The following is a 22,045-nucleotide window of genomic DNA, read 5'->3' on the forward strand; positions in this document are numbered from 1 at the left end:
TATCTTCCTCCCCTTTCGTTCTGTGCAATGGGAGGGGCGGGACAGGGGCGGAGCTAAACACCGATCCACCCCGCCTCCTCCCATTGATGCTATGGACAAAGGGCGGCGCAGAGGTGGAGCTAAGTGCCCGTCCTCTCACCGCCCCTTGTCCATAGCCATCAATGCGAGAAGGCCAGGCAGACCGGCGCTTGGCTCTGCCCCCGTCCTGCCCCCTCCAATTGCACAGAACGAAAGGGGAGGAAGACAGCTAAGCCTGCAATGAGGAGGGAGGTGAAATGGGAGATGGCCTGGTAAGGTAGGCGCATTTGCAGCGGCCTCACCAGGCCATATGAACGGGCGCACAAACGTTTGATTTGTGCACCCGTTCACCCAATCTTTCACTCACAACGTAGCGTATATCGGCCAATATGCGATCGTGTGAAAGAAGCCTAAGAAATATAAAATCACGTTTTAGTTCATTAACATGTTTTTGGTAGCATGAAATGCTTGGACAATCCTGAAAGTCTTCTCAAATATCTATTAAAGTTCAAGGTTTGTCTTTCCCCCCCCCCCCCCCCTTCCAAAAAAAAAAAAGAGGCTTTGGCACAAAAACAAAGTTTCCATGAGATGCGCGTCCATCCTTCCATAGGATAACGGAGTAACGTCACGGTAATGAAAGTCCTTCAAGAATAGTTTTATTTTTGGTATTAAAAAATATCAGTCAAGAGTTGAAACAACGTGTATAAAAAAAAAAGTTGTCAACGATTCATATTTCTCTTTATGTACATTTCATGCATGAAATCCCAAAATTTATCTTCACTCGTTTCATTTCGTAATATCATGGCAGCAAGCGCAGCTCCTTGGTCAAAACTCTGCCAGTAATCTTGCAGCCACATTTGCTTCCAGCTAAAATAAAAGGAAAATAGAGATTGTTATTGTGCTTTTGATTTCTGCATTTTACACTAAGAACTGATGGCTGGGATGGTCATGAAACAACCTATACCTACAAAAAGGTTACGGAGAAGTGGAAGATAAAATAGAAGTACTGTAGGTGCTGCCAGCCAGCATTTAATAAATTGGAGAAAAAGGAAAATAAATAAAACACTAGGGGCCCAGCCACGATGTATAGTTAATGTAGACTTCCAGAACCATGAGTCTAGTTGTACCCATGTTCAGTCAAATAAGGATTTCATAGAAAGGATGTATAATCCAAGTGAGGTTTTATTTCACATTCTAAAGTCAAACCAGCAATGTAACGTGTTTCGAGGTACACAGACCTCTTCCCCAGACAGCTGGATGGTTTACACAATGTATCATCCCACCAGAGATAGAAGGAGCAGAGCCATTTGGTTGGTAATAGAGTTTTCTGAGGCATCGTCCCCAGATTGTTGTTTAGCCTACAAGTTGGTTCATAGCTTAGTTTTTAATCATATTCCTGTTTAGAAGGCAAGTTGGTTCGTGGTTCAATGAGTTTCCCTGCTCTTACAGCAGTTCATCAGGAACCTTATGAACCTTTCCCTAGATTTAAAGAGATGGCAAGTACTGTCACAGTGCAATAGGAAAAGTCAGAGAAAGGATCATATGCATGATCGAGACCATGCAATGTGATCGTCTGAGTACTAGATGTCCCTCAGCAGTTGGTTGGTGAGAAGAGTATATTAAGTACCTGCTTACAATCCTTTTTATATATAGTGCATAGGAGTCTTCTCAAATTCTTGACTCCCTGCTTATCGCTACATGCACTCGAGGGAGAATTCCTTGATTGTTGGCTTTGGTCTCTATAGGAATAGGCTCTAGGATATAGCACTAGCCCACAGTACATAGAGCATAAAGGCCAGCCACAATAGGTAAATCCTGTCAGAACTGCTCTAAAGCTAAATAAATTCAGAGGATAGCTCACAGATAGAACCCATAGGTCTGCTCCAGCTAGTCCTAGAGCGAAGAGCTTGCACCTAGAGACCAAGATAGGTTAGTCTCAAAAGAAAATAAATCTTAGGCTGGCTAAACTAACTCTTTCAGGAGGTTTCTTATATTAGGCTATAGAAAGCTTCAGTCCCTTTCTTAAATGTCACCAATCAAATAAAGGCACAATCACCCTGCCTACTAAATCTAAGATATACATTCAAAATAATAAAAGATGAGGTGTGACCTGTAGCCCTGATGGTGGACTCCAGGCATAAATAGCCTTAATAAACTTTAATTATTTTAATTGTCTATACTGTGAAGGGCCATAATATGAAATAAAATGTCACTTGGATTATACATCTCTTCTATGAAAACATGCATACAACTCGACTCACGGTTCTGCAAGTCTACATTGACTATAGGTCACAGTTGGCTCTATGTTTTTCTGCCTTTTCTCAAAATGTACGAAAAGGATGTTAAAAAAAAATCAATGTAGATGTCCCTAGATACAAATGGATAATAGAAAGGTTACTTAGCTTAGTCCAGAACGCTATCTTTTCTCCTTAGGGAGAACACCTAGACTGAGTGAGGAGACTCAAAAAGCCATTCATGCTACTCTGGGTAATATGCAAATAAAGTAGATGGAATAATACCTCTAGATCAGTGTTTCTCAACTCCAATCCTCAGGACCCCCCAACAGGTCATGTTTTCAGGACATCCTATAGGAAGAACACCTGTGGCAATGTCTGAGGCACCGACAATAATTACATCACCTGTGCAACACTGAGGAGATCCAGAATACATGACCTGTTGGGGGGGTCATGAGGACTGGAGTTGAGAAACACTGCTCTAGATGCTCTCCTGAAGGAGAAAAAAAAATAGCGTTTCTGACCCCCGTCCCAGGCCTCTCACTAGCAGAGCCAGACTCCTACTTCACACTGATGAAGCGCAAATACCCTGAAATAGCTGTCTGTACATGGAGTCTGGCATTACTTTTAATTCCCAGTCATTGTTACAATAAAGAGTCTAACTTTGGCTTGAAGGAATGCTGCCTTCCAATAGGTGGCTCTGGGGAGGTATTATTCCATCTCCCTTATTTATGTTGGTCAAGTTACACCCTATTGTCTTAAAAGCAGAATGAAAGAAAAATGGTCACTAAAGGGGTTTGGTATTATTGTATCTTGACGCCACTGGAAGCTAGTAGTTTGACAGGGAAAATGCCCGTCACACCCCTATCTCCTGATTGGCAGAATAGGTAAAGGTCCTACAAGGTGCCCGAATAGATGAGGGACTGAAGCAGCGTGGCTGTGCTCCTGCACAGTGCGGCCGACGGTGGTCAGTGTGTGTGCCGCGGGGCCTGTGGCGACGATATTAAAGTTACATCAGGTGTGGGGTGGGGTGGGGGGACACGCCGGTTTGTGCTCCTGGACTGTGCAGCCGCCACATAGGAATCTCTCTACCCCGGTCCTGTCGCCTCCCTGCAGCGGGCAGTATGTGAAAGCAACAGCGGGTAGGGGTGCCTCTAGGGGGCCGCTGCTGGATTCCCAGGAAAAGCTGCTTCAGGATGCTTTCGGCTCAGTGCTACAACACTGAGGGTATTCCGCCTTGTGCCTCTGTGGGGAGGAAGACCGTTGGAGCTGTGGCTGTGTGGTTGCAGCAGGACCCTCTGTATGTATTTTTCTGCAACTTTTAGCATCAGGGGAAATCACAGCCTGTCAATCTTGGCTCCATCAGGACTTCCTGGTGGCTTCAAGATACAATAATACCAAGGGGTTTATCAGGTAATATATATAACACACACACTTTTTTTTTTTTTTTAAATAGCAGGCAGTGTGAAAATAAGAGACCATGTAGTCCGTGGCTCCAGACTCCAGCTGCATGAGTGCTGTATCTCCCGTTCTCCCCACTAGCTCCATTCCGGCAGCATTGTGAGAGCTGCCAGTGATACTCACTGATGTGTACAGCGTTTGCCCGACAGCTAGTCCCATGCAAAAGGGCTATAAGAGGGACCCCATATGGGGGCGGCGTGTGGCTGTTGGGGTATCTAAATGATTATTAGAGATGAGCAAGCGTACCCACTAAGGCAAACTACTCGAGCTGTGAATGCAGCCTAAAAATGCAGCAACCACGTCAATGCCACCCTGTGTGGTCATGCTCCGGAAAGGGTGTTGCTGATCCTCTGTAATGTTGCTTTCCTCTCTGTACAAGTGTATTAACACTTCAAATCCTATACAAAACTTTAAAAATATACTTGTGGTTAAGCAATCAGATAAAAGAAATTAAGCTTTAAACTGAGCCTGTTGAACTCCAGAACAGCTGAATGTTATTGTTAGTGAGGGCTCTAAAGCGAGGTCCCCCTTATAGTCCATCAACATGCATATGTAAAACTTGTCTAAGAGCAAAAGCAGTCTTTGGACACGCTAGGAGGGTGCGATTTTCATCCCTAATTTTGAAAAGCTATAACTTTATTTTTCCATCAACATGGCCATAGGAGAGCTTGTTTTTTTGAGTTGGGAACTGTAATCTTTATTGGTACCATTTTTTCATCACATGTGTATAAATTACACATCTTAAGGCTGCATTCACACAAACGTATATCGGCTCGGTTTTCACGCCGAGCCGATATGCGTCGTCCTCATCTGCGGGTGGGAGAAGAGCCAGGAGCAGGAACTGAGCTCCCGTCCCCTCTTTGCCTCCTCTCCGCCCCTCTGCACTATTTGCAATGAAAAAAGGTGGGACGGGGGCGGGGCTAAGTTCTGAGAATTAGCCCAGCCCCCGTCCCACCTCTCTCCATTGCAAATAGTGCAGAGAGGCAGAGAGGGGGCAGGATCTCAGTTCCTGCTCCTGGCTCTTCCATGCTCCCCCCCCCCCGCAGATGAGGACGACGTATATCGGCTCGGCGTGAAAACCTCAGAACATAGCCCCGCCCCCGTCCCACCTCTCCCCATTGCAAATAGTGCAGAGGGGCGGAGAGGAGGCAGAGAGGGGGCGGGAGCTCAGTTCCTGCTCCTGGCTCTTCCATCCTCCCCCCCCCCCCACCTGCAGATGAGGACGACGTATATTGGCTCGGCGTGAAAACCCAGCCGATATACGTTCGTGTGAATGCAACCTTAGGCCTTGAGAAGAGGGGGGGAAAAAAAAAATAGAAAATTAGTGCTCAAAAGCAAACAATTTCTGCAGGTTGGTGTTATGACAATACCAAAATTATATATTTTAGGTTTTTCTACCAAAAAAAAAAAAAAAAAAAAAAGGAAAAAAGGGAATTCTTTTGCATCGCTGCATTCAGCCTCAACTATTTTTGCATGGATGGAGTTCTGTGAGGTCTTGTTTTTTGCTTGATGAGCTGTACTTTTTATGGATACCATATTGGGTACATAAGGCTTTTTTGATCACTTTTGCTTTTGGGAAGCACAATGAAAATAAACCTGAGTCAAAATGTTTTTTTCTATGTCCTCGTAGGGGACTTGAATCAGGAAAGCCAGGATTGCTATGATAATGCATTACAGTACAGACATACTGCAATGCATTAATCACTTACGGTACAAAAGCAATCACAGGTCATGGCAACCCCTCAGCCCTCTGCGATTACATAGCTTGCTCCCTCTATGTACCTTTTACATGCTATAATCTACAATGATTGCAGCATGTAAAGTGTTAACAGCAGGGAGCCAGCTGTAAGTCTCGGGTGGCTCCTGTTGTAGGTTGGCGCTGGCTCGGGTCTGCGACTGCCATCCACAGGATGTAAGTCTACATCCTGTTACGTCAAGTACCCCCGGCCAGGATAAGCTTACGTCCTATGGCATTAAGTGGTTAAAGCTGTAGCCCTTCATACGATATATAAAAGGAGCCCTAGAAATGCTCTATGAACTGGAGCACCAGTGGGCCCTAAGCTGGGGACCACCCTCAGCAATGGTTTCTATGAACTGGAGTTGGGCAGCTTTCAAGCAGCAACTTCAAAACCACTTTTGACTGTATACAACCTCTGCATTGTCAATCTGAAGGGCAATGGCGGGAAGTCTGCCATACCATCACTATTGTTTCTTCCACAGATTGGACAGGCTCTCTGTTATCAGCTCCATAAATTTATGGTGATTTGTTAAGTGCTTTTGCAACCTGTTGTACCAGGATCTAGCTAAAATCTGCAAGTTACAGGAGATCTTTGAAAAACCAGACTGAGTGTGATCTCAAAAGAGCTCATTGGACAGTGTCTCCTTAGTTTCACTTCTTGGTGACAATTTGTAGCCTTTCAAGGACTTCAAGTACCCCATCAATAACCGTACAGTGCCATAGGGCCCAAGTTGTCCAGAACTATTTTAAGGAGCATTTTGGAGATTTCCTATGAATGGTGCGGCCTGTACAATTGAGCATTTATGGGATGTGATGAAGAGGTCCATTCGTGCCCGAGATCCCGCACCTACAGATACCACGGAGCTGTGGGTGGCTAATCAGATGGCTTAACATCCCTCCAGCCATCTGCCTATTGCTGGAATCCATGCTATGGCGAGTTGCTGCACGTCACCGGGCTAGAGGGGGGCCCTATATTATATCAGTTCCTGTCCCATGACCTTTGGCATGTCAGTGTACATACTAGCTCAATGGATGCCAAGAGGACACATTTGTGGCCTCTTTCGGGTGAATGGGACACTATATGTTTGACATGAGTGGTAGGTGGTTTCCAGGCACATACACCAAATAGACTCTGCAATGTAAATACACCCTTTGATCATAGGAGATCTCTCACAAGGAAGTCAGTTTTGGGAGCCTTCAGCAACCTTGTGCTGGTAGGATATTTTATCCTTGATCAAACAGAATTAGTGAGCCATCTGGCGCACAGGACAGCTTTCTTGCATGATGGGGGAAATATAAGGTGCCCTAATCTCGCTAACGTGTATCTGAGCATATTTGCACAACCTTCCAAGCATAAACAAATGCAAGAGCAGAGCGGTGCTATCCATTTATATGTCAATATTGAATTGCTCTTTTTTTCAGACACAAGTAGGTGGAGATCCTGTATGTCATAACAACTCTGCTTCAGCTCCTTAACTACCCACCCCCAAAAGATCTATAAAAAGTCCTATATGGGGGAAACCAGAACTTCTACTAAGGATAGGAACTTTGCTCAACTTTGTAAGTAAATGCAAAACTTCTTATCGTAACTGATGCTCTTGGTGAAGGCTTCGAAAATTTATAGGAGACTGTATACATGAGTATCAACTTCTAAGAAAAGATATCGGAAAGCAAGTAGATGCAGCAAATACAGTATTTCCTATACAAGTCCTACCCTCAACTAGATTGACCAGTTGCCTAAAAGGCTTTTTACATGGAGTGATAAATCGTCCCACATCCAGTGGAATGCTGAGCAATGATCGCTAGGTGTAAAGGCATGCCCCGACTGAACGACTGACCAGATTGCATTCGCTTCTCATTGTTTCTGCATGCAGAAAACTGAACGATCGATTGGCTGTGTAAACAGGCAGTTGGTCACTTACAAACGACTGCCTGCTTACTGTGAACAAAAGGTGGGCTGCTCAGAATGATCCCGGCCGCTCCGCTGTCATTCACTGGTTGATGCTTCTTCCTGCGTAACAGCACAAGGTTATCACTGGGTTGACCTGACTGGCATCTGTGCCCGACAAGTTGGTCAATGTAAGAAGACCCTTAGTCTTCCACTGTCAGGAAGTGACATGTAAGAGCTCAGGTAGTGGTTGCCCATATGTCACTTCCCGCTCCAGGAGATGGGATGATGACATTCACCATACGGGGTAAATAATCTGTTATTTTGATAGATTGGACTTTTATGGACACGGAGATACCAAAATTAGTATTTTTGTTTATTTAGATTTTATTATAAATATGGCAAAAGGCTTTCTTTTTTTTTCAAAACTTAGGCCCAATGTCCACAGGCGGATTTGATTTGTGGAACCCGCGCAGGAGATCCGCAAATCAAACTGCCCATGGGGATGCATTAGCGTCTACAGAACAGTAAAAAGCATGCGGATATGATTTTTTTCCTGGCGTGCAGATCACATGTGCCGGAAGAAATCACAGCATGCTTTATTTTTCTGTGGATCCCGCGGGATGGCTTCCATTGAAGTCAAAGGAAGCTGTCTGATCCATGGCACAGCCACAGCTGTCATTGTGGATGTGCCACGGATCCACAGAAAAGCAGTAGATTAAAAAAAAAAAAATTGCACTGCGCATCTGCCGTGATGAAGAAAGAAGATCCATCCGGCACAGAGGAGACCCACGTTGGATCTGGACAGGTAAGAAAAAGTCTTTTCCTGTCCATGTCCGTGGGCAGGGCTGGATTCCACTGCAGGATTCAGCAGTGGAATCCATGCGTGCAAGTAGACATTAGGCCTTACTAATTTAAAAAGTTTTTTTTTTTTTTTTTAATTAGTCCTTGCAATGCTTTGATCACTCCTGGTATGGCATTACATCATACCACGATCTCACAGGCAATCTTGATAGGAATATTGCTAATGCAGTCCTGGGGGGGCCATACAGGACCCCTGAACACCAGTCAGGGGGGTGGGGGTGGTCTTAAATGCTGCTGTCAGAATGGATGGCAGCATTTGAAGGGTTAACAGCTCTGATGAGCCATGCGGTTTATTGGAGCAGTTGCGGGCAGGTACTGGCTGTAAGAAACATCCAGCAACCGTGTTGTATGGGAGCAAGATTGCCCTGCGATCTCCCTTCATACATACCCCGATCGTGCGGGACGTAACTGTACATCCTATAGCGTTAATGGGTTAAAACGCTCTCCGCTCAGTGTTTTGCATAGGAATGTGAAACACTGAACAAGAAGTTTATAATTTTTAACGATGATCTGCCTGTCCAAAAAGTCTCCACAAGCGCAAACGAGCTGGCACTGACATCACTTGCTCAGGCAGACAAGAAATCGTACACGTCTTGTGTGTAGAAGAGCCATCACCATAGAGACACCCGGTGTAGAGGAAGTGGGCCTTCTTCATACAGTTGTTGGAGACCATTAAACATTTGCTGCTACCCAGAGATTTTACTAATTGGTTACCTGTCATCCTCTGGGAGCTCGTCAGCTTTTCCGATACCCGGCACAGGTATGGGACACCCCATGTGGTTATTGGCAGCGATGTGCGGCACCGGAGCTGAACTTTTGCCCTGGGTCTTCTTGTGTTTCTTCTTAGCTTCGACTCTAGCATTCTCCTGATCACACACGAAGCATTCAAAGCCATTGAGGTAGTTTGGCGCACTCATGTCATTGACACCCCATTCTCGCTTCTGCATACTGTCCAGCAGTAGCTTGTTGGTTATCTCACCAGGTTTCTTGTACTCCAAGTATTTGAGATATTCTTCATCATCTTGGTCCAAAGAAGTTATAAACTTGGCCAGTTCCTCTGGAGTCTCAAAGTCATCAATTACTATGATAGAGTTATCATTGGGCATCCAGTCCTTAACGGAAGGGGATCCCCTGTAAATTGGAACTGCCCCTATATGCATAGGCCGCCATAGCTTCTCCGTCATGTAATCAGCACATATGGCATTTTCCATCGCCAAGTGGAATTTATATCTTGCGGTAAATTCCATGAACTGCTGATCTTCTGTGGTGGCCGTTGAAGTGTCCTCAAGTCTCTTGCTTGGGAATTGGCGGTTCTTTAAACACTGACCATAGGAGTCAATCTAGCACATATAAAAAAAAAAAAATAAAAAAAAGTAAAAAGTTAGAATTATGTCAAATTCTTCCAGGGAAGATTTCTTACATACATACGATGCAGTCAGTAATAAACGCTTTTGTGTCTCATTAGGCCAGACTGCGGTCATGTGCTGTACTCCTCTTTGTTTATATTTCTGGCGCCGTCGCTTAGCGATGACATACCTGCCGCCAATACATAATGTACTTGTATATGGACTGCAGATGTATCCGTGACTATAGAGAACAATGGGGTCTCATGTATATACACACTTACAGATTATGCAATTCTGACACGCTAATGTGACTAGAACTGCGTAAGACAATGTGATTGCTGGCGAGTTATCATACGTGCATACAGAGCCCGCGTAATACGCAATTCCAATACGGTCTTCCGGGCCTGGTAGTGGAAATACTGTAGATTTTCTGTAGCAGAATATTCTGCAGCATTTCTACAAGAGACAGTCAAAATATTCACCATCTGTGTGGATTTTGACTCGAAATTCATCTGATTTCAGAATATACCTCGCTCCCTCTCACCTCCGAAGTCTTCGTGGTCTAAGCAACTTCTTCACCAGGTGGCCGCTAGCATAGTGCTGCTGGTCAGCTGACGTGGAAGGGACCAGCGGCCTCATTAGAGGCCACCAGGTGTCTGGTATAATATTTATATAGCGCCAACATATTCCATAGATCTGAGGTAAAAATCATATGTTGTGATAAGCCACACCCCTAGTCACAGCCCCTTTTTGGTAGGGGGAGCCATGCAGAAAAATGTTTTTTCCCCAGGGATGTCCTAAGGCTGAAAATGTTAGTAGACACTGCCCAAATACTACAGTCTCCTCTAGGCAGAACGGAATTTGTCATTTTTTTTGCCTGGAAATTATCTCAAAAGGAGCCTTCTGGTGAGACAAAATCATGCGTTTTTCGCGCGACCTGAGTGAAGACGCAGAATTATGAAATCGATGCTTTTCAATGGTTTCCTTCACATTTGCGATGTTTTCACTCATGAGATGTTGCGTGAAACACAAAAATGGCAGCATGCGCTTTCATTTATTTAAATCTCCCATGTTTCCCTATAAAGCCTCTTTATCGCATCACAATGCACGAACCTACGATTTTCCTGCGATGCGTTTTTAACATTAGAAAGTCCTATTGACTTTCGTGCTAAAAGAAAAAAAAAAAAAAAAAAAAACACGCAGGAAAGATAGAAATACGCGAATTTGTCACAATTTTCTCGCAGCAAAAATAGTGATTGTCAGTGTGAAGGGGTCTTTAGTGTTAAAAACGCATCGCACAAAAAACAAAACAAAATCGCAAAGCACAAACTTACAATGCATTTTTAATATTAGAAAGTTCCATTTACATTTGCGTTAAAGAAAAAAAAAACAAAAAAAAAAACCACGCAGATGTGTGGGAGCCCTAATTCACACTAATGTTTTATCGCAGCAATTAACTGCAATGACGCATCAGCTGAAAATCTTGGCATTTGGATTCCAATGCATTTGTTCAGATGGGCAATTTTCTGGCATAGGAAGAAAAAAAAAATTTAAATAATTGGCCTGCCAGAAAAAAAAAAAATAGCACCTATGCTATAGATTCCAGATGGCTGCTTTTACGCACAGCCGGAAAAGCTAGGTCTAGCCCTATTTTTTGGCCACGATCAGCCAGCAGCTCTCATAGAAGACTATGGGATCTGCCAACAAGGGGAGGGACTTTGGCAGCAGCTTGTGCTGTGGAACTCCCTCAGGCTTCGCTTCTATGGGAGCTTCTATTGCCATAATCAGCCACATATGCCGCACCCGGCCGTGTGAACAGGTGAAAAATGCAAGATTTAGCCAGAGAGCAGGTGGCCGAAGATCGCAACGCCTGTGTGAAAGAGGCCTAAGGCCTCATGTCCACGGGGACAGATCCGAAGCGGGTCACCCGCACACGTGACCTGCGCCCCATAGGGATGCATTGGACACCCGCAGGTAATTAAATGCGGATGTCATTTTCCCTTGAGGCGCGGATTGCGTGTGCGGGAAAACACCCACAGCATGCTCCATTTTAGTGCGGGTCTCCCATGGGGACGGCTTCCGCAGGCTTCTATTGAAGCCTATGGAAGGCGTCCGGATCCGCAGCTGAATTCCTGCTCTCCGCCGCGGGAGAACAGGAGTTTAAAAAAAAATAAATTAAAAAAAAAAATTGCACGGCGCATGCGCGTGGGATGCTGCCGACATGCTGAGCACATCCGCCGGTCTGAAGAAAGAAGATCCGGCTGCGACGGAGGGAAGATCCACAGCATCCAGACAAGTAAGTAATGCTTATTTTTAGGCCTCATGTCCGCGGGAAAGGAGGGACCCGCTGCAGGATTCTGCATGGAGAATCCGCAGCAGGCCTGATTTTTCCCGTGGACATGAGGCCTTAGGGTGAATTTAGACGAGTGGATTTCTTGTTTGAACAAGCAAATGTCAGAGTTTATACCAGCAGATACATCGTTGGCCCGTTTAAAACTAGGATCATTCACTCATCCACATTCAGTGTATAAGTGACCGAGAACGACTGACCGATCCGTATTTATACCCGAACGACTAGTAAACGAGCCAAGGATGATTTTTATGCCGGCACAAGGCCAGGGTCACACAAGTGTAATTTAACAGCGTATTACTTCTGCATACTACGTGGTGAATGGAGTCAAAGTACATTGATTTTTATTGACGATTGCGTATATACATTTGAGTATAATATGCGCTCAATGGAATCCAGCATGTTCTACTTTACCGTATATTACCCGCGATAGAGTTTCATTGTTCTCTATGGGTGTGTAATAAAACGCTGTACATATGCATGGCGTTTACAGCAATATCGTTAAGCAACAGAGCAGGAAAACTCAGACAAACCAGACCTGCGTGAGATACGCTGTCATGCAGTCAAATCACTACCATATGCGGCAATACACTGGCGCATGCAGCGTTTCACAACATGCTTGTGTGACCGCATAGCACCGCATGCGATGTTTACCCGCGATTCTCTGTGGCAGGAGAGAGACAGTCTATGACCGTATTCGAAAGGATACGGTTCATGTTTGCAGAACGCGCAAATGTTGCACGATTTTCTGAGCCATGTGAAAGCGGTCTTAAGGGTGCTTTTAGACAGAACTATTTATCGTTCACACAAGTGAATGATATCAGAGCTCGCTCATTGGCCCATTCAGCTCGTTTAGACAGGCAGATAAATTGTTTGCTCGTTAAGTCGCTCACATTCGCTCTATAAGTGAATGAGAACGACTAAACGAACGGTATTTAAACTTAGTGAGCCAGTAATGATTTTCATGCTTGCGCTATTGGTCAATCGCTTACACTCGATGAAAGTCAAATCAGCAATCCATTTTTTCCCCGTAAGGATAATCGTGCCGTGTAAACGCACCTTAACGTGCAACATATGCTAGACAATTATCACCATCTAAATGTCATTTTCCGACGCTTACCTGAATGTGCTTCATTAACTCTTTTACATAACGGTCTCTGTCCGAGGGAACATCACAGTGGGACTGCATGTACAATATGGCGGCATACCCTTCTTGACGCCACTTGTTCTTTTCTGCTATAGAAACGGCCGGGTTCTGCAAGTAACCAATTGTGGGCAACCACTGCAAGGTGAGGGGGTAGTCTGACTCTCGTCTGAAGGTGGCGGTGTAGTTAAAAAGACGAATTCCTGGCAAATGTGACAGAACATAATTGTTCATTGGAGATTCCTCGTGAAACAGCGCCCACGTCTGGTGAGGCAACCTGGGCAGCGGAGCTTCATATGCTCGGAAGTCTGTGCCGTAGAAGATTATAGATTTGGTCCTTTTGTGAAGTTTCACTCTCTTGTCTTTTGTCACCATGCAAGAACTGAGAGGACAGTCAACGCGTTCCGTGCCCCCAGGAAAGTGCGGGAACAAGTTCTGACTCCACCACAGAAGAATAGGCAACTCTTTGTTGCTTCTGGTGTCACGGTTACCCGGACCACGGTAAGAGTCAACCATCACCACACCACGTCCGGCATTGGAGAGCACGCTCGATGGTTGGAAAGAGTCCTGCTCCCACTGTCCAGGCATGACCGCCATATTCTGCTCTAGGGGTAAATCCTCAGGAAATTGGTCGTTATGCACAGGATGCCCATGATGAAGGTCATTTATTGCCGAGTTCATCCACACGCCCTCTCCTTCCAGATATTCAGAACTATCCAACGGTTCGGAGTCAGGAGTAGCCCAGGTACAAGTCAGTAAAATACCCCCTACGATAAAGTACCATATGGTCTCCCGTAGAGCAGAACGGGTCCTCATAGTCCCACGGCTAGATAGTCCTACCCTGCAGCAAGTGCAGAAGACACCGAAGCAGCTCATGCTACTTAGATCCCAAGGAGCTTTCACGTAGGATGTGGGAAACTACTAAAGTTAGGTGTGATGGCAGGAAATAGAGGGTACATATATGATCCTACCGGCAGTCCGTGTGCACCGAGCTCCCATGTCCACACCATCAGCATTGTGAATGCTGCATACACTCAGCTCCAGCAGGAAGTTCCATGTTACCGCTGCCTCCTGTCTATGTGGCTGCATGAAGCTGCTGCTTAAATAATGACATCACAGTCACATGACTTGTAAAGGGAGAAGGGGAGTGTACCATATGGCCATAGGTGACAGCACGAGCCAGAAAAGTTAGTCCTTCTTTAACCCTATTGCTGCCAGACCATTCTCTTTTGTAACTCCGCACTGTCTCCAGTTCATCCATGATATAAGGAGTTCTGGGGAGTTTCAGTAGATGATACAGAAATGAAATAAATTTACTTATTTTCCTCCTAAATAGGAAATTAAGGGGAAGAAACTATTATGTTACAATATAACTTATACATTAGGTTCTAAAATAATTTATTGTATGATGTTGCAGCAAGATGGTTAAACTAAATGTTAAACTATCTTGCTACGATATGATACATTTTATGTATCTAAGGGCGGCTTCACAACAGTGTATGCTTTTTTTGTGCACGACTCTGCGCAACGTATTTGCGCTATGAACTACTCTTTTTTGTGCACGTATCTATGTATTTTACTAAACTTTTTGACCTCGCAGGGCAGGGTTTTTTGCTCAAGCACACCCCGATTACGGACTCCTGCCAACGGACAGATATTTGCTGCGGAATCCGTGGCGGCCGTCTGCACAGCGGATCCACCGCAAATAGCGCCCATAGCATGCTATGAGAAATCGATTCTTCCTCCACACTTGCGGAAACCAATTGTAATCTCCGCAAGCGAAGGAAAAATGACAACATGCTTCATTTTTGTGCGGATTCCGCATTGACGGAAGCTGTCTGATCCGCGACCCCTAATGCAATCATATTGCAGAAAGGTCGCAGATTCCGCGTCTTTGCTAGGCAATGATGTGGGAAAAGCAGAAGTTTGAAGAAAAAAAACTTGTACTGCGCATGTCTGACGGTGAGCCGTGCAGACTATCCGCAGTACAGAGGAAAACAGAAGACAGCAGGTACCTGCAAAATTGCGCTGTTTTCCACATATCTGCTTGCGTATTGCACACCTTACATAGACTTCTATGGGGACCTTTGATGTGCACAAAAGTAGAACAGGCTGTGTTTTTTTCAAACGTACAAAAAAAAAAAGAAAATGAGGATATGCCCATGTGAAGTTGCCCTCAAGCCCTATTCAAATGAAATTTCCCACAGAAGTCTATGGGGGTGTGTGCATAAATGCGTGTGCAATACGCAACGTGGTGCACAGAAAAAGGGGCAATTCTGTAAGAAAAAGAACACATCTGGAATTTATTATTCCACAGTCATTTAAATTTGGCATGCTTGTGTCCCGTGCACAAAAACAATGCCGTGATATGCGCACAAAAAAGTCGTTGCTGTGAGTTCCGTGCAAAAATGCATACGTCCATGTGAAGCCGCCCTTTGTCTGATGTCGCATAAGCGTATTTGAGCAGTGTTTTGATTTCAATGGGTTCGTACACATAAGCGTGTTTTGCTCGTGCATTACGTTCGCACAACAAAATACACAATATGCTGCATTTTCCTGCTCATTTGCGCACAAAAATAGTACTTATTGAACTAATTAACTTAATTGCCCATTTCAATGAATGGGAACATGCTTGTGTATTTTTGTGCGCACAAAAAAAAGTAACACGCAGATGTGCACTCAAATATGCAACTCGCATTTAGATGGTTAACGGATGCAATCAGCATTAGCGCCGATTATAGCTGTTGCAGGCGGGTATCTGCTATAATAGACAGCCGGCACCCACCTTGTATGGTGGGCGCAGTTTACCTGCTCTATATAAACCCCACACAGCCAGGACGTAAATGTGCATCCTGTGGTGTTAATGGCTTGGGGTGGCCTCACACGAGTGCATGTGTGTCTGCAATGCGCAGCAAATAGCAGCAATACCAAACATGTATATTTATTTTATTATTTCGGTTTTTAAATTATAGATATGGCAAAAGGGAGGTGATTCAAACTTTTATAACTTTTTTTTTTTTTTTTTACAATTAAAAAAAACTTTAAAAGTAAAAAAATCAAAGTCCCCCTGGGGGACTACAACATGCGATGCTTTGATCGCTCCTGCAGTATGACGTAATGCTATAGCATTACGTCATACTGCCATTTGACAGGCAGTCTATCAAGCCACACCACAGGGATGGCTTGATAAGCAGTCTGCTAAGGCAGCCCAGGGGCCATCATTCATTAGGCCCGCGGCTGCCATGACACCTGCAAGGCTCCCCCGATCTCACAGCGGGGTGGCTGTGCGGGACAGCCGAACATTGTTCGGAGTATTAAATGCCGCTGCAGAGAAGACGCCGCAAGATGAACAGCAGATGTTAAAGTATTTTTTTATGCAGCTAGGGCTTATATTTTGTGTGACTTTGTAGCGCCACAGAATCACGATATCGCTGCAATTTTCTCACAGCAATATCGCGTTGCCCGTGTGAAAGAGGCCTCAAGCCTATAACCATGGCTTTAAAGGCATCTGGATAGTGGCTCTAGCCACACAAGTGTAGATTTATTTATTTTTTTCACCATTTGCAACATGGCTTTTTTAAAAAAAAATATATTTTAGAAGCATTGAAAATAAAATGGTTGCAAAAGTGGATGTAGATTTACAGCTACAGTATGTACTGTTGTCCCGCGGCAGCAAGTGGGTCTATACACTTCTGTATGGCCATATTAATGCACTTTGTAATGTACATTGTGCATTAATTATGAGCCATACAGAAGTTATCAAAAGTTTTTTACTTACCTGTTCCGTTGCTGGCGTCCTCGTTCCCATGGAGCCGACTAATTTTCGCCGTCTAATGGCCAAATTAGCCGCGCTTGCGCAGTCCGGGTCTTCTTCTGTTCTCAATGGGGCTCCGTGTAGCTCCGCCCCGTCACATGCCGATTCCAGCCAATGAGGAGGCTGGAATCGGCAATGGACCGCACAGAAGCCCTGCGGTCCACGGAGGGAGAAGATGCCGGCGGCCATCTTCAGCCGGTAAGTAAGAAGTCACCGGAGCGCGGGGATTCAGGTAAGCGCTGTGCGGATTTTTCTTTAGGTCCCTGCATCGGGGTTGTCTCGTGCCGAACGAGGGGGGGGGGGGTTGAAAAAAAAAAAAAAAACGTTTCGGCGCGGGACAACCCCTTTAAATTTGCAGAATTACTGTGGTTAAGTAGTGGACTGAATTAACCAATAATGGACTAAAATTAGAACGTCTAACATGTGAGTGAAGGTCTCTAGTACTGTTCACTCTCAAAGTCTGAGGAGCCATTTGTTCTTCACTTAAATGCATATATTTGGGGCTGACAAACATGTATACAATAGGGTTTAGTTAAAGCTTTTGCATTGTCTTCTGCAGTTTCTATATAGCATTGTATGCAGAAACTACAGACAGAGTCTTAATAGGAGGTCCATCAGTAAAGCTGAAAGAATGACATGGTTTTCAGCCCTTCTCTCTCATCTCCTGAACTTTCTTGCTAATTTATGACCTAATCAAATAAACTGTGTTGGTCATAAATTCGAAAAGGAGAGCACGCAGGGAGAAACCAAGCCATCAGGCCAGCACACTGACGGATCTCCTACTGAGACCTAGTCTGCAGTTTAACATCTGCAGTGATAAGTAGAAGTTGCAGAAGACAAATGGTGCAAAGTTTTTATTTAAACCCAATTGGAAAAATACTTGTCAGCCCAGAACACATGCATTAAGTGAGCAAAACTGCCCCAAAGATAGCCATAGCCTTTAAACCAAGATGAAAGTGTGCATTTCATAGGTAGGTGTACTTTCTATTACGGAGGCATACAAACAAATCTAAGCAGAAATATCATTCCATATTTGAGCATATTAATACAGTCCTGAAAATCACCAATATCTACTTAAAAACTAAACATGTTATTTCAACAATGATATATATTAGGACAGTGTTTGAGGAATTCCATTGCTGCAATCTGGGTCTACAGCATAAAAAGGAGTCTGGGAAAAAAAAAACAACATTTAAAGAGATGATGGGGTGGTAGATGTGTCACTATAGGGTAGAGGTTGCCAACTTTTTGTACCTTGTAAGCCGTATTCAAGTATAGGTGAACTTTGACATTGGAAATATAAAGTCGGCAGTGGTTGGTGGTTAGGGACCACTGTTCTAGGGACTGTAAACTAATCAAGGAACCAGAAGTCATTTGCCTTTAAAGGGGCTGCCCTATTAAAAGAAGTTTTTCGCTATCAACAGTATTCAGCTCTCGGCTATCTCCGACAATCCCACTGAAATGAATGGAGCAGTGCTGTACATGTGTGACCATTGCTGCACTCATCTGGGGACCCTTATTCTAGAGGTTGGTGAAAGTCCTAGTGCTTGTAACCCCCATACCCGATATCAATCAATCAGTTAGGTATCCCCTAGATAACTTTCTGTAGCGATAAAACCCTTTAAACTCATAAGCCCAGGCTACTTTCATATGTAAGTAATTTTCCAAGCAATTCAAACTAAAAAAAAAAAAATTCTGTATTTATTTCTTTACAAATTTAAAGTTACAATGGTAAAACAAACAAGAAAAAAAAAGAAGATTTAATATATAATTTATATTGTTTCGATCTTGAAATCAACACAGCAATTAATACTAAGCACTGGTACCAAGGCTGCTAAGACCTTGTTGGTTTTATCTGGGTGATCTAGGTGGTTTTATTTTTTATGCTTGTTAAATGAGGGAAAATACTGACAGTCATCTACCATAAATAAACTTCTGTAGGACTTCATGAAAGAACAGATTAGTCCTTTAGAAGAAGACTCTTCATCTGAGCATGGCTCTTCTCAGAGGTCATTGTCCCTTCTTCCTCTCAACAAAGCGACACATGCAAGACAGCTGGCAGCAAAGATGGTACAGGGCATGGAATGCTGACTCCTTAAGGCTTGCGGACAGCTCAGTTGCCTCTCTTCAAAACATATAAGATGATGCAATTGTCAGTCAACCTTAAATCAATTCTCATCAGGTCTCTGCAGCAAGTTGTCTCCATGTATGCAGACATCTAGATAAAAACAAAATACAAAAATCTACCCAAACTTTATTTAGTCCCCAACTTTAAAGCCTTAAAACATCAGAAGCAAAAGAAATACAGACATAAGGGTTTGATTTCTCAGTAGCATAACACACAGGTTCAGGAACATCCTCAGTGCTGATATCCATAATATATGGCCATCTTTTCCGGAGAACCTGCGTGTTCTTATCAGAAGCTTTGTGCAGATGCCAAGTTCTACTTTCACCTTCTCTCCATTGGACTTTAACTTTTTCGGTATACAAATTTATTCGATTTAGGATCCCATTGTTGTAGTTTGTGTCCATTTGTTTTGTTTAGGACCTTCCATCCATGCTTTCCTTTATGATAACGGGATAAACTGAAATGTAAAATCAGTGAATGGAGCAGTAACGGAAATAATAATGCCCCATTCTATATTAGGCAGCCAGCTCCACACAAGAAATAAGAGCTATTACATTATGGATCAATTCATTCTGAATGACAGAAAGCAATCAATTCTTTCCAAGGGAGGGGGTTTCTCCTTAGGGAGACACCTAGACTGCGTGTGCGGAGACCTCTAAAGGGCATCCATGCTTCTCTGGGAAATATGCAAATGAGAAGATGGAACAATACCTCTATAGCGCCAACTATTGGAAGGCAGCATTCCTGTAATGTTGAACTCGTTAAACAAGTCTTGTAAGAATGACTGGGAATTATAAGCCAAAGCCAAAAAACCATACACAGACAGCTGTTTCGGGTGATTGCCCCTCATCAGTGTGCAGTAGGTTTCTGGCTTGGCTACTGAAAGCATACTGATGGGAGATTTTTGTTGTTTTAATTATGTGGTCATATGTTACAATCCTTAACAAGAATTGTAACAAGAATTACATTTTAACAATCTGGTTTGTAGCCTTTCTTATTTGATGTAAATGAATGCATAATGAAGTGAGGTTTCCCACCACAGATTAATCAGTGTCATTGGGGCTTCCTAAGTAAAAATAGCGCAATCAGACGCATTCACTCCATTGCAATCTAATGAAATCGGACTCTTATACAATCCTACAATGATTCCACAATGTACAGTTCAAAAATCCCTTCCTATATTAGCAGTACAGGTTTCAATGTACGCCCCCTTAGTGAGATGTACAGTCCTCAGTATAAATTGTTTTATAGACAGAACTCGTATCAGTTTATTATGTACCAGGTGTTTTCAAGGCCCTTTTTCTAAAGTAGACAATCCCAATTTAAGTTTTTTTTCATTAAATTTAGGGAAGGGCAAAGAAGGCTGTGAAGGGAGCCATTTAAAATAAAGACGAGAGATGGATCAGAAAAAAAGCACATCTGTTATCTGGTGTCCTGTTTGTAGTAGCATAGTAAAAAGACCAAGGTGGCTAGCAGAATGTCACTGTGGGTGGGAACCACCATGTCTTCTAGCTCTAACTTAGAAGCTGCCGAATCTCCTTGTGCATGTGACACAGGAAATCTACGTAGGATGCTCCTCCATTTAGGTTCTTGTCTTCTACCAATAGGTGTTTGAAGAACATCTCAAGCTTGTCATCCTGCTTGACGATCAGCAACTGCAAGACGAGATTGCAAAAACAGATGCAAGTTACCATGTATGAACACGATCAGTAATGCAATTAGTAACACGTTTTAAAAGCTGAGTGTAGAACATGAAAGGTTTAAAGAGGTATCAGCGGAAGGGTATAGCAAAGGAGGCCAGCGCTTGCACACTTCTTTCATCTAAAGATGATGGCCAGGTCCTCATGAGTGCATGTGCAGGCTACTATTGTGCTATGCAAAAATTGCTTTTTCCTACACACTTGCAGAAACAAATTGCGATTTCCGCAAGCAGGGGAAATTTTTTTTAAAAGTCAGCATGTTCTATTTTCTTGCAGTTGCCGCACAGATGGCTTCTATCAAAATTAATGGAAGCCGTCCAACCCATGTCATCGCTTAAAGAACGGTGCAGGAAAAACAGATTTAAGAAAAAAAATCTGTACTACGCATGTCCGGCGGCGAACCGCTGGAGCCATCCGCAATACAGATATTCAAAGATACATGCAGTCGCTGACTGGCCACAGGGACGGATTTAGCTGCAGGCTCCCGCATGCGGAATCGGACCCATTCGTGTGCCGCTGGCCTTAAGAATGTCCTGGTGAGGTTACCTTGAGCAATTCAGTGGAGTTGTCTCACCATAGCAACGTATCACCTATTCACTGGATAGGCGATAAGTGTCTAACTGCTGAGGGGGCTCCACCTCTGGGATGATCAATGTCTTCAGTCCCCTGTTTGAATGGCGTTATAGTCACACGCCCACTGCCACTCCATTCATATCTATCAGACTGCTGGAGACAGCCAAATACAGCACCTGGACCCACCAGCAATCAGACACTTCTCTCCATTGGATAGGTGACCATAGTCAGACAATCCCTCTTTATTGAGACGATACGTGTTAATTTATATGCAACCCAAAACAATGCAAATGAAAACAAACTACTCTTGCAAAAAGCAAGCGCCCATACAAGCTTTGACAATGGAATACTTAAAAGAAAAAAAAAAAGTTATGGCTCTTGGAAGGAGTCCTTAAAGGCCCAAAATAATAAAATGAATCCCGTGTTTTCGTACCTTCATGTATCGCGGTCTCTGTGCTCTGAACATGGTGATAATGGCATGCATTTTATTGGAGACAGGATTATCCAGAACTGGTATAGCACTCTATGGAAAGAAGAGGCACAGGTAACTATTAGCCAGGAGACACTTATACAGTAACTAGACATTAGAGTGGGAAGTATGTGGCAAAATTCCGCACTATATATAATATTTTAATTCTTTTCGATAAGCTTTTTTGTTTGGGATAATTACCAATAATAAAAACAGCTACATTTTGGGTACCAAAAAAAGTTTCTGAAGTGTGCGAACAACAGTTTGAAATCATTTACACAGTGCGCTTCTTCATTAGTTCGCCAAGATATTTTTCGT

At 43.7% G+C, this 22,045-nt stretch overlaps 2 protein-coding genes across 5 annotated transcripts in view; both read right to left on the bottom strand.

Annotated features, from left to right (window-relative positions):
* Nucleotides 1–657: 657 nt before the first annotated feature.
* Nucleotides 658–14,131, bottom strand: FUT11 (fucosyltransferase 11). Its single transcript, XM_066600493.1, has 3 exons — nucleotides 13,020–14,131; nucleotides 8,918–9,543; nucleotides 658–885 (listed from the first exon to the last, which is right to left on the bottom strand). The coding sequence occupies exons 1-3, from the start codon at nucleotides 13,917–13,919 to the stop codon at nucleotides 738–740; spliced, it is 1,674 nt and encodes a 557-aa protein (XP_066456590.1). The 5' UTR covers nucleotides 13,920–14,131; the 3' UTR covers nucleotides 658–737.
* A 4,405-nt stretch (nucleotides 14,132–18,536) lies between these two features.
* SEC24C (SEC24 homolog C, COPII coat complex component) overlaps nucleotides 18,537–22,045 on the bottom strand; it is a 46,947-nt gene continuing 43,438 nt past the window's right edge. For all 4 annotated transcript variants that reach the window (XM_066600494.1, XM_066600498.1, XM_066600496.1 and 1 more), the window contains 2 exons: nucleotides 21,692–21,781; nucleotides 18,537–20,640 (listed from right to left, as the gene is read on the bottom strand). In XM_066600494.1, coding sequence (XP_066456591.1) covers nucleotides 20,500–20,640; nucleotides 21,692–21,781 — 231 coding nt within the window. In that variant the 3' untranslated portion in view covers nucleotides 18,537–20,499. The remainder of the gene's footprint in view (nucleotides 20,641–21,691; nucleotides 21,782–22,045) is intronic.

This window comes from Eleutherodactylus coqui, chromosome 4, assembly GCF_035609145.1.
Source record: "Eleutherodactylus coqui strain aEleCoq1 chromosome 4, aEleCoq1.hap1, whole genome shotgun sequence".
NCBI lineage: Eukaryota > Metazoa > Chordata > Amphibia > Anura > Eleutherodactylidae > Eleutherodactylus > Eleutherodactylus coqui.